Source organism: Sus scrofa, chromosome 7 (assembly GCF_054392235.1).
Source record: "Sus scrofa isolate SSC_HxYL_T2T_F1_AM1 chromosome 7, Sscrofa_HxYL_maternal_Yorkshire_Landrace_v2.0, whole genome shotgun sequence".
Lineage (NCBI taxonomy): Eukaryota > Metazoa > Chordata > Mammalia > Artiodactyla > Suidae > Sus > Sus scrofa.
The window spans coordinates 19,923,214-19,936,183 of record NC_139389.1 but is presented as its reverse complement, the minus strand read 5'-3'; the positions used below and the strand labels follow the sequence as shown (position 1 = coordinate 19,936,183).

The window sequence follows — 12,970 nt, the reverse complement described above, 5'->3', positions numbered from 1 at the left end:
ATGGACCCCTAGAGTCCTGATGTAAAATATATTCTTCCTGGGATCTTAGGCAAGAAGTTTGAAAGCTCCAACTCTGCACTGCTGCCAAAGAAATGATTTTTAAGTGCAAAACTCTTCCCGTTCCCTTCCCTGTTTAAAATTCCATAGGATCTCTCCAGTGCCTCTAGGATAAAGGCAGTTTTCATTCTCTAGTTCAAGGTGAGAGAAGATTTTAATTATTTCACGTTTTAGTGGGGAATTCAAGAGTCTGGCACCTGGCATTTGCTGAACTCTCTCCATTATCCCTCTCTAGTTCCCCAGACGCATCCTATGGTAGAAATTCGCAAACTAGAGTGAGCGTCAGAGTAACCCAAGGAAACTGGGTAAATGCAGCTCCCTGGGCTCCACCCCCTGAGATTCTGATTCAGTAGATCTGAAGCAGAGCCCTGGAATCTGCATATGCATCATTGTGTCACACCAAAGCATTCTGGGTAATGAGAGTTGATGTTAGGTTCTCAGTAGTAAGACAAAGTATAAGAGATTCCGGGAGACTGAGTGCTCAGCTCTGCCTTGTGAGGTAGGGAGAGGGCTAGAGAGAACAGGAGATGTGGACAGGGAATGCTCAACCTCCAATCTTAGGCATTTGAGCTATGTCTTAGAGGTCAGGAGAAGGTTACCAATAGAGTGATTAAGAGATTGAGGTTCCAGTCAGAGGGATATGCTGGAGAAAGGGGGTGAAAATAATGTCATAGGTTTGGTGAGTGCAGATACTTTGAGTTTTTAATATTTTTATTGAAATATAGTTGATTTACAATGCTCTTAGTGAGTACAATTACTTTGAATAAGTGCATAGATGTATGCCATTCTTCCAGAAATGATTTATTGAGCTCCTTTGGGCATCATGCTAAGTACAGGGGAAACAGCTGTGAAGAGGTCCTTCCCTTATGAAGTCATTCATCCCCTTCAGTAAATGAAGGTAAAGGAAAAGGATGAGACAGGGATGCCGTGTTGGACCAGGGTCAGAAAGTCCTTATAAGACCTTGCCTGGAGGGCAAGGAACTTGCCTGTGAGTAAGGAGAGCTTGAGAAAGCGATAAAGCAAAGAAGGAATATTACTGCATTGTGTTTTAGAAAAACCATGTCCTGGGGAAGAACTCCTAGAGTCAGGGGGGCCAGCTGGGAGACTGTGCTTTTTTCCAGGAGGAGATAAGTGAGGCTGCTGGCTGAGATGGAGCAAGGATTTAGAGAAGCAGATATGAGATTCATTTAGAAGTTAGACATTTTAGGATCTGACACATAATTTATCACCAAAACCAGTGCATCTCCGGCTTTGGGCCAACAGTGTTTGGAGAAGTGGAATGTAGGGACCTACCATTACCTGCCAAATCTTTACTACACAGATGCCTATTTCCCTCCTCATATTTCCTTTCTCCAGATCACGTCCTATTCTATTGCCAGGACTCAAGATTCCACCTTGCATGCAGTGATCCATCTTCACACTGGATGGACAGCTCTAGGGATGTCAGAGCACACTCTTGTCCATACTGCTGACTGGGTCTCCTGTCAGCCCATCTGTCTATCAGCTGTGGTATTATTAGTATAATAAGAGGGCTGTATATGAGAGACACAAAATTCTAGGTGTAGCTCAAAGATAGGCTAGAGTTATTCCTATGTACAACAAATATTTATGGGACCCCTTCTGTGTACTGTCATGGTTGCTGCTTTCATCATACTTGTAGTCTAATGGAGGTGGGGGCAGGGCAGGAATAAGCGGATGTCCACAAAATCAGTAAGACCACTTATATTCAACATTTTCATAATTTAGTTATTTGAGCCCAAAGGGTCCACATCCGTGGTATTCCAACTTTTTTTTTCCCCGGACATGGATCTTTATCTTTTTTTTTTTTTTTCTTTTTTGCGGCCAGACCTGCGGCATATGGAAGTTCCCAGGCCAGGGGTTGAATGGGAGTTGCAGCTGCCTGGTCTACACCACAGCCACAGCAAGGTGGGATCTGAGCTGCATCTGTGACATACACCGCAGCTGAGGTAACACCAGATTCTGAACCCACTGAATGAGGCCAGGGATGGAACCCGTCTCCTTATGAACACTATGTCATGTTCTTCACCCTCTGAGCCACAACGGGAACTCCAGACTTCGTCTTTAAATGTATTCTGACTTGGAGAGCTATCACACTAAGCAATTAACAGGAGCTGACCTGGTTTAGGCTGGGGTGGGGCCCTACTCCTCAATGTTCCCTGAGGCACATCTGTGGGACCCCTGGGCATCATCTATCTGAGCAGCCTTAGAGCTGCTCATCCAGTTGACTGTTGATGTAGAAGTGCAAACTTCTGCCTTCCTTATTTGTTGCTTTCTTTTTTCATTGTTCTCTCCCCTTTGTGTCTTTAAGCAAGGGCATCGTAGAGCCTCCAGAAGGGACTAAGATTTACAAGGATTCCTGGGATTTTGGCCCATATTTGAATATCTTGAATGCTGCTATAGGAGATGAAATATTTCGTCACTCATCCTGGATAAAAGAATACTTCACTTGGGCTGGATTTAAGGATTATAACCTGGTGGTCAGGGTATGCTATGAAGTTATTATTTGTTTTTGTTTTCTTATATTACAGAGCTATATGAAAACCTCTTAGTATTCCAGTTGGTTTCTCAATAAGCATTCATTGAGCCTTACTGACTGTCAGACGGAGGGCGTATTGGACTATGTGCTGAAACAATCCTTTGTTGAAAATGTAGGGAATGTTGAAAATGTAGGGAATGAAATGTAGATCCAGCTCTGTTTTTCTTTTGGAGGATTCTTTTTCCTCCATCACCGTGTCTTGGTTCTTGTTTGTTTTGGGTTTTTGTGGGTGTTGTATTGTGTTGTGTTGGTTATGGCAGTGACAGCTATTTAAACTGTGAAACGGGGGAGTTCCCGTCGTGGCGCAGTGGTTAACGAATCCGACTAGGAACCATGAGGTTGCGGGTTCGGTCCCTGCCCTTGCTCAGTGGGTTAACGATCCGGCGTTGCCGTGAGCTGTGGTGTAGGTTGCAGACGCGGCTCGGATCCCGCGTTGCTGTGGCTCTAGCGTAGGCCAGCGGCTACAGCTCCGATTAGACCCCTAGCCTGGGAACCTCCATATGCCGCAGGAGCGGCCCAAAGAAATAGCAAAAAGACAAAATAAATAAATAAATAAATAAATAAGTAAAATAAACTGTGAAACGGGGAGTTCCCTTCATGGCTCAGCAGTTAACAAACCCAGCTAGGATCCATGAGGATGTAGGTTCGATCCCTGGCCTTGCTCAGTGGGTTAAGAATCCAGCGTTGCTGTCAGCTGTGATGTAGGTCGCAGATGCAGCCCAGATCCTGCATTGCTGTGGCTGTGGCGTAGGCTGGCAGCTGAAGCTCCGATTCAACCCCTAGCCTGGGAACATCCATATGCTGCAGGTGTGGCCTTAAGAGGCAAAAAAATAAAAAAATAAAAAATAAATAAATTGTGGGACAGACAGGTGGCTCCACTGCAGAGCTGGTGTCCTGTAGCAGCCTGGAAGCAGGTAAGGTAAGGACTGCAGCTGGGTAAGGACTGAATTGCACCAACTGGGAAGTAAGCCTAGATCTAGAACTTAAGTTAGCCCTGACATAGACACACAGAGCTCACCAGCTAAGTGGTTCAGCTTATAAGCTGGTCACTGAAACTGAGGATGTCCACAAAAGCAAAATAAGTAGCAACAGGCAGCGGGATGCAAGAGAAAGAGGAGGCCTAAAATGGTCTGGGAATCCCTGCCATACTTATATTTTATCCTACTTATATTTAGTGCCTGAATGTGTGCCTGGAGAGCAAAGTTTAGGGAAAGCATCGGGAAATGCACAGTATTCATACCCTTAGGAACAAAGATCAGTTACCTCCAGGGTAAAGACTATTTCCAAGTTTAAATTTCAACCCCTGAACATTAGTACTGGGTACCAGGCAACACTTGCCATCCTCAAAATCAATGAATCCTAAAATTCAACCTGGGGGTCAGTGACAGTCTGTGACAAAGTTTTTGCTGGTCAGTAACGAAATAAGTATGAGCACACATCTGAGTATGGTCACCAAGATGTCAACTCTCTTTCCTTTGGACGAATTGTCATTATTCCAAGATTAGGTCCTTTCTATTTTTGAGGTGTGAAAACATCTTTCCTTTCATAAAATAAAAGGATAGTAGGTGGAAGAATTTTTTTTGTTTTTTGGTCTTTTTGCTATTTCTTTGGGCCGCTTCTGCAGCATATGGAGGTTCCCAGGCCAGGGGTCGAATCGGAGCTTTAGCCACCGGCCCACGCCAGAGCCACAGCAACACGGGATCCAAGCCGCATCTGCAGCCTACACCACAGCTCACGGCAATGCCGGATCGTTAACCCACTGAGCAAGGGCAGGGACCGAACCCGCAACCTCATGGTTCCTAGTCGGATTCGTTAACCACTGCGCCACGACGGGAACTCCTAATGATACTCTTTTATATTTAGCTACTATGTGATGATGAGAAACAGTCCACATTTTATTATTTTTTAGCCAATTTGATATCTCATTACTAAGATAATGATAATTTTCTCTATAAATTTTATTTAAGTTAGTGTTATGAAGTGGTTTTGCTAGTGTAGAAGGCTAGGATTTGAATTCAGTTCAAGAAAGAAGAGAGGGAGGGAGGGAGAGGGATGGGTAGAGGGATGGGGCAGTGGGAGAGAGCAAAGAGGAGAGACAGTTTTTGTATTAATTCTGCTTCATTGCTATCATTTAAGGGCACTTGGGTCTTGCACATTCTAGAATTTTCTAAGGACCTTGACCGCCAGATTGATATGCTTCTTCCCTTTACCATGTTGTCATTTGAACAGATGATTGAGACAGATGAGGACTTCAGCCCTTTGCCTGGAGGATATGACTATTTGGTTGACTTTCTGGATTTATCCTTTCCAAAAGAAAGACCAAGCCGGGAACATCCATATGAGGAAGTAAGCAGGAATACCAGTGGAAGTGCCCCTTTCTTCCTTCCTTCCTAAATAAACTTTTTTATTTTGGAACAACTTTAGAGTTACAGAAAAGTTGCAAGGATATTACAGACAGTAGTGTTTATATATATATATAAATTTTTTTTTGCTTTTTATGACCACACCTGTGGCATATGGAGGTTCCCAGTCTAGGGGTTGAACTGGAGCTACAGCTGCCAGTCTGTGCCATAGCCACAGCAATGCAGGATCTGGGCCACGTCTGTGACCTACACCAAAGCTCACAGCTGGATTCTTAACCCACTGAGCAAGGCCAGGGATTGAACCTGCATCCTCGTGGTTCCTAGTTGGATTCGTTTCCGCTTTGCCACAATGGGAACTCCAAATTATTGTTAATATCTTACTTTACTGGGGTACATTTGTTACAACCAATACTCTGATACTGAAACATTACTATTAACTCCGTACTTGCTTCTTTTTGAGTCATTTGCAAAGACTGGCTTCTTGACCTGCTTCCTTCCAAACAGCTGGCCTGCTTATGCTGTTCTCAGACCTGCAAGCACTGATCTCTGCCCTCCTTGCCTTCTCTCCAGTGGTGTCTCCTTCCCCAAACAAACCCAGTGTGGCTCTGGAAAGGGAGTTAAGTCAACATAAACCAACACATATTTTGTTGAGCTCCAATTTTGAGCAAATCCCTCACCTACGGCAGAGAGGCATGATGTTAAGAACTAGGGCTTTGGACACAAGGTCAAGACCAAGAAGGGTGCCTCACCCCGACTGATTCAGATAACCAATAATGAGGCTTTGAATCCCTGTCCAAAGGTTGTTTTTTTCCATTCTATTGAGCTTCTTGCCACCTTATCAGTTTTTTTTATGACAGTCAAATGACATGATATATGTGAGCATACATTGTAATTTTTAATTCTATATAAATGAATCACTAAATAAATTAGGAGGATATATAGTCCACCTTTAAGCATATTACATGTGTCACATGAATGTGTGGCGACTTAATTGTAGAGGTGTAAATGTAGCTTCCTATAATAGATGTGTTCCTAAACTACATTTTAATCATTGGTATGTTAGCACTTGCTGTTGAAGAAAAGCCTATGCCAAAAGTTCAGTGAAACCAATAATCCACTGCCAGCTTTCTGAGTTAAAAAAAATCCCTGGGTTTTCACACACAGGAACACCCTGTGTGAAACACTCATTTAGAGCAAAATGCATCTGATAAGGAGTTCCTGTTGTGCCTCAACTGGTTAAGGACCTGACATTGTCTCTATGAGAATGTGAGTTTGATCCCTGGCCTCACTCGATGGGTTAAGGATCTGGTGTTGCCACAAACTGCAGCTCCGATTCATCTCCTAGCCCAGAAACTTCCACAGCCCAGAATATGCCACAGATTCGGCTGTTAAAAATAAAAAGAAAAAAAAAAAAGAATCATAAATGTCTTGGTTTGTTCACCAAATACATGATAACTTGCTCTTGCCAAGCTCAGCTTCATAAATATTAAGTCATTTAATACAGCAGCCACCTTATGAACAGATATTACTGTACTTCCCATTTACAGATAAGGAAAATGCCATATTTAACCAAGAGATTAAATAACTTTCCCGAGGTCTTATAGCAAGTAAATCATGGTGCAGGGGTTTGACCACACGCAGTCTATCTCCAGAGTCTGTGTATTTAGCCACTGTTTTACTTTCAAATTTAAATTTATAAAACTTCTAAATTATCTGTTAACCATAATCTTTGGAATTTTTAAAACCACGAGTTCCTATAAAATGTTTCATTGAAAGTAAGTCACTTTTCCATAGCTTTTGATAATACATCTGTAGGATAAAGTAAGCCACAGCTCTCTTGCAGACTTGATACACCCTGGGGCAAAGCATCATGCCTGTCACGTACATGGTGGTCCTTACTTTGACTCTCAGTGCTTTTATTGCCCAGGAATTTTGTGAGATTTCTAGTTGTTGAGGTTTGTTTAAAGAGGTTATGCCGGTACTTGGAAGAGCTCTTTTCTTGCTACCTGGAGCCTTCTCATATTCCCTTTTTGAGGAGGGACGTGAATTGCCTTTCAAACTCATAAATATATTTTCTAGTACACAAGTCTCCATCTTCCTTAGACGCATGGCTCCTGGAGTTCTCCATCCTCCTGCTCCAATTTGGGTGGGCTCCTCTCTGGGTCTGCCGCCAATCTGCCACCCAGAGACATCCTTGACCCACTTCCAGACCCCACCATGGCTTCACTTTCTTCGCTTTCCTCCTTTGTGGAACCTTCTGCTTAAGAATCTGAGGAAGAAAATTTGCACGTGAGCTAAACTGGAGGTACTTTCCTGCCTGGTCTTGCACGATAGCTTGGCTGAGCCCATGATGCTGGGTGGCTGTTACTTTCCATGGACACCCGAAGGCGTTGCTCCTTTGGCTTCTAGTTGCATGCAGTGTTGCTTATCCCAGGCTGATCTTTCTTCCACTGTAGGTGACTTTTAAGAATTAAGGGATTAATCTATATCTACAACAACAACAACAAAGACCTTTTCAAGCTGAGGTAGGGCTTTCTGTATATGTTTGGAGTGGTTATCCAGCAGGCTTTACTTGAAGGCAGGGGTCATATCCTCAAGTGCTCATAAACGGACCACAGAAAGATCTCATAATTGGGTGGAGCTGGGTGGGGACCGTGTCATGTGGCCAGGAAATGCCAGATGGGAAGGGAGTGGCCCTTACTGAGCTCCAGCTGTACTTCTGAATTTTCTAGAAAACTCAGAAATCTGGATTTTTCATATGTAATACCCAGATTTATAGATGTGGAAAGCTAATTCATTTTTTTTTAAAGGGACTATAGGCAATGAACTAAGATCTAGGTTGTATTTGGACAAGGGGTCATCAGTTTAAGCTGTGTAGTTGAGCGTTCAGCTATTGGGCTGAGGGACCCCTAAATACTGAGACGGGGAGGTCCTTGCTCTGGGGCATCACAAGTACACTCCCTGGTCTCATTCAAACACTTTTCCTACAAAATTGATCCCATTTCTTCAGTGCACTGTCTGAATGCATTTGGCCCAGAGCCGTGCTGAGGCATAGGGAAGGGGTCCACGGTTTCATGGCATCGTTTTGTGCTGTGTGTCCCTGCTGTCGTCCAGGATACCTACCTCTCCTCCTCCTGCATCTGAATGTCCCCCCACAGACTCTCTGGGATTCTGCAGCCTCTGCCCTGTTCCTCAGACACCTCTTACCTGCCAGCTTTCCAGATTCACATTAGTTAGTCCAAATCTACTGCCGTCAGTGACTCACTTCATTTCTTCTTCTCTGAGGCAGTTCAGCCCAGTACAGTTGTTTTGTCAACACTTCAGTTGAGTCTGGAAGATGTGCATGGGTTATGCACGAGAGCGGTCCATCATTTTGAACTAGAAGTCCTTTCTCAGCCCAGAGACAAGTCCTCATCTCCTTTACTTCCTGACTCTTCTTCCTCTGCATCCTTCCAAGATATCTCTTTCTCCAGCCACCACCTAAATCTCTTCTTTTCCCGGGGTTCCGTGCTCAACCCACTCTTCTTCTTAAATCTGTGGCTGGGTGAACACATCTGCTGGCACCACTTCTCTGCTAAAGACTCCAAAAATCCATAGGTCCTGCCCGGCCTTTGCCCACCTCTCTCCAACACTGTCCAGCTTTAGATGTAGAGCTAATCCCCCCAGAGATATCATTCCCTGGATGTCTAAGTCCTTTGGTATCTCACTTTCAGCGTGTTCAAAATCCTCTTACAACTGTTCTTTCTCCTTTTCCATCTTGATTATTGGCAACATCCATGCCTTTCCCCTACCCCCAGCAGTGAGCCAAGCTAGAAACAAGGGCTTAATCTTCAATCTTTCCTTCTCCATCCCTAAACCTAATGAGTCTCCAAGCCCTTCCCAGTTTACACCCTAAATGTTGCTCAAAACATCCCCTAGTTCTTCCACGTGCTCTCCTCTATATTGAAAGGTCAAGAAAGGCCATCTTCCCTCCACTGTGAGGAAATAGATCTTGATACTGCCCCTGAGCTGGGCAGTCCTCGACCTGACAAACTGTGCAGTGTTTCTAAATCTCTACTGGCAAAATGAGAGTGCCTTTGACCTGTGTTGCGATCTCAGATCACAGTGGATGTAATTGTTTTATAGGAATGGTGAACGAAAAAGAAGTAAATCCCTAATGCCAAACTCCTGATCATTCTATGTCATTTAATAGCCTGTCATTTATGATAAAGTTTCCTCTACTGGCATTAGCACAATACTTCTCAGGAAAAAAAAAATATGATGCCAGATACTGAAAAGCTCCTGGTAAACATGAACATGGGTACCGATAAAATGTTGAAGCCAGTCCAATCTTAGAGTGACTTCCCTTCATGCTACTTCATGCTCTTTTTTTTTTTTTTTTTTATGAATTATCTCTTTTTTTTTTTCTCACAACAGTCACAGAGGAGACCGAGGCTTAGCAAGGTTAAGGTCACATGATTAGTAAGTGCTGGGCTGAAACTCAAAACCATCTCTGCTTGTCTCCTAACCCTGTGCACCTCTGACTATTCAACAGATCCTGTGTCAGGAGTTGGGATTCTTTGAAGGTAAGGGCCTTGACCACCGAATTAAGGTAATCTTGCTCTGTGGCAGGCCTTGTTTTCAGTATTTTAAGTACACTGGCTCAGGTAATCCTCACAACAGCCCCAGGAGGAATGTTCTATTACCTCCACTGTATAGATGAGGAACTTGAGGCACAGAATGGTTGCCAAGGTCACACAGCTATATTGGGGGTTCATACCCAGCCATCCAACTCTGTCTGTACTCTCTGCCACTCTGCACCCCCAGCTCCTGATCCACTTCCTGTTTCCATCCCTCGATTTCTGCTGCACTCAGGGGCCCCTCTCCCCCTCGGCCTGTGAGATCTGCTTCAGTAGGCTTTTCTCCTTGATTCCTCCATCCCTGCCCTTACAGGCAGCTGCTTCTCTCCGGGACACGAGGGGTCCATACTGACACTCTCTACTGGCTGGGTTGCGCCTAACTCGTGATTCCTCCTCTGTTTCAGATTCGGAGCCGGGTTGATGTCATCAGACACGTGGTAAAGAATGGTCTGCTCTGGGATGACTTGTACATAGGATTCCAAACCCGGCTTCAGCGGGATCCTGATATATACCATCATCTGTAAGTCCGAAAATGCCTGTCGTGTGTGCCCTAGGCTGCTGCAGAGGAGGCCAGGGCTATATAAGCAGAGTCAGTGACTGACTGTGCCCTGCAGTGTTGATGGCCATGGAGATTCCACCGTTAGAGCTTTTTTCTTTGTTAACCTTGAAAGGCAAATCTGGTTAGGAAGATAACTTTCAAAGAGTCACCATTTGGACATTCATGCCCATGTGCTTCAATCCTGTATACAAGTAGTTTAGAGTACAGGGAAGGGAAGGACATTATGAAAGGGAGAGGGTGTGTTTGGATCCAGCAGCTCCACTCCTCAGAATTTATCTGAAGACACTGCAAAATTACTAAGAATCACTATGACAAGAATGAGGATGGGGTGATATGGCAAAGTTGTGATCCTGGAAGACATTCATCTCCCATGTTGCCCAACTCTGAGCATGAATTTGGTGAACTAGTTGGTTAAGGGGATGATCCTCCAAGTTTCTCCCTGGTTGAGCTTCAAAAACCACGTAAGTTTCTCATAGCAAAACCGTATAGGTCCTTAGGGCTTTAGTTGGAATATTTGTGCTGAAATGCTGGAAAGCCCCATTTGCCATTTTTGTATTTGCAAAATAATCAGCAAGAGGGGAGAATGCATTCTTTCATGACCACTGACCCTCTGAAAAGGTCAGGAATTTAGTCTGAAGCAGGCAAGCCTCCTACCCCGCTTCTGCCATGAGCTTGCACGCACAGGCCTGTCTTGACATTTCTTCTTTATAGATTTCTTTTTGAATATCTTGAAGTTGCTTTAAAAATATTTAAAGAATGTAGAATTATATAAAATAAAAAGGAAATAACCCCACACCTCCCACAAAACCCTGTTTCCTGCCTTTCTCCACCCACTCTCCAGGGTAACACTTGGTAACAGCATAGTTGTATCACCCCAGGCCTATTTTTGAGCATATCAGCATTTCAAGAAATGTATTTTTTCTCAATAAAACATCCCTTATAGTTGAGGAGGGGAGGTTATCATTCCTGGGTTTTGTTTTTTTTTTTTTTTTTTAATGTAATCCTGGTACATCGGTAATTTGCATTTTTTATTCATTAATATCTTTGGTATTTCTAGTGTTGGGACACACAGGTCAACCTCAGTTTTTGGGTTTTTTTTTTTGTCTTTTTGTCTTTCTAGGGCCACACCTGCAGCATATGGACGTTCCCAAGCTAGGAGTCTAATCAGAGCTGTAGCCACCAGCCTACGTCATAGCCATAGCAACGTCAGATCCAAGCCGTGTCTGTGACCTACAAGCACAGCTCATGGCAACACCGGATCCTTAACCACTGAACGAGGCCAGGGATCGAACACACATCCTCATGGATCCTAGTCATGTTCATTAACCACTGAGTCATGATGGGAACTCCAACCTCAACTATTTTAATGTCTGTAAAACATTCCATTTGGAAACCATTTCATTTGTAAAGCAAAATGAAAACATTTTGTTCATTTTCAACAGAGTTCGTAGCTGACTTCTGTTCTGGAAAAAAGGAAATGGAGCAAATTTGAGTGAGAAAGATTCAAAGATAACTTTTCTTTTAAAAAAAATTACATCTTGGAAACTTCTGGGCTATTGATTCTGAAGACTATTTTTCTATATACTGTTTTGATAGCAAAGTTCATAAATGTGAAAGGATCCTGTGATGAATCTTGGGAAGCAGTCATAGCCCAATATATCTTTGTTGCTTTTAAAATGAGATTTAGTTTACTAAATATTTTTCTGATCATAAAAATAACACAGATCTACCACAGAAAATTTGGAAAAAAAAAACTTTTAAATTCAAAAAACAGTTAAACCACAAATGATCCCACCATCCAGAGAGCAATTTGTACTTTGGTGTCTAGTTCATCTTTCTTTTTCTGTTTACAAGCACATATACCACAAGCACTTTTTAAAAAAATGAAAATGGGATAATACTATACATACGTCTGTACACCTGCATGGTTACTGAACAGTCTTTGATCTACCCTGTAAGTTTCTAACTTTTCATTATTTGAAATGATGTTTTGGCAAAGAAATATGTAGGTGTGTCTTGCACACTTTCATAATGATTTCTTAGGATAAATTTCTTAGGATAAATTCATAATGATTTCTTAGAATAATCTATACTCTGCCAGACTGATCTTCAGGAAGCCAACTCGCCTTCTCAGAAATAACATATAACCCATTTACTTGCCCTCTCACCAATACTAGGTCCTAATGTTTTTGTGTACAGATTCTATATTTTTACATAGAAGAATTCCTTAAAGCAAGGCATGTCACAGAAAAATAGAAGGAAGACACAATTGTCATGTTTAAGGACTGCATTCTGTATCAAAAATGCTAAGTTAAATGAACATCTGAAACAGTACAGAAACGCTATCTTTCAGGGAAAGCTGAGTACCAGGTACTGAACAGATTTTGGCAAATACAGCAGGCATGGAAGTTTCCAAAACATGTTTTTCTACTTTATCTCTTACAGGTTTTGGAATCATTTTCAAATAAAACTCCCCCTCACACCACCTGACTGGAAGTCCTTCCTGATGTGCTCTGGGTAGAGAGGACCTGAGCTGTCCCAGGTAAAGCATCCTGCAGGTCTGGGAGACACTCTTATTCTCCAGCCCATCACACTGTGTTTGGCATCAGAATTAAGCAGGCACTATGCCTATCAGAAAACCTGACTTTTGGGGGAATGAAAGAAGCTAACATTACAAGAATGTCCGTGTTTAAAAATAAGTCAATAAGGGAGTTCCCATCGTGGCTCAGTGGTAACGAACCCTACTAGTATCCATTGAGGACACAGGTTCAATATCTGGCCTCACTCAGTCGGCTAAGGATCCAGTGATGCCGTG

At 43.0% G+C, this 12,970-nt stretch overlaps 1 protein-coding gene across 1 annotated transcript in view; it reads left to right on the top strand.

The window, feature by feature from the left end:
* Positions 1-12,676, top strand: part of CMAH (cytidine monophospho-N-acetylneuraminic acid hydroxylase) — a gene marked incomplete at its 5' end in the record, with an annotated part of 38,404 nt that extends 25,728 nt beyond the window's left edge. The window contains 4 exon segments of the mRNA NM_001113015.1: positions 2,387-2,561; positions 4,844-4,960; positions 10,001-10,116; positions 12,601-12,676. Of these exon segments, the coding sequence (NP_001106486.1) occupies positions 2,387-2,561; positions 4,844-4,960; positions 10,001-10,116; positions 12,601-12,676 (484 nt within the window).
* Between the last annotated feature and the right edge of the window lie 294 nt (positions 12,677-12,970).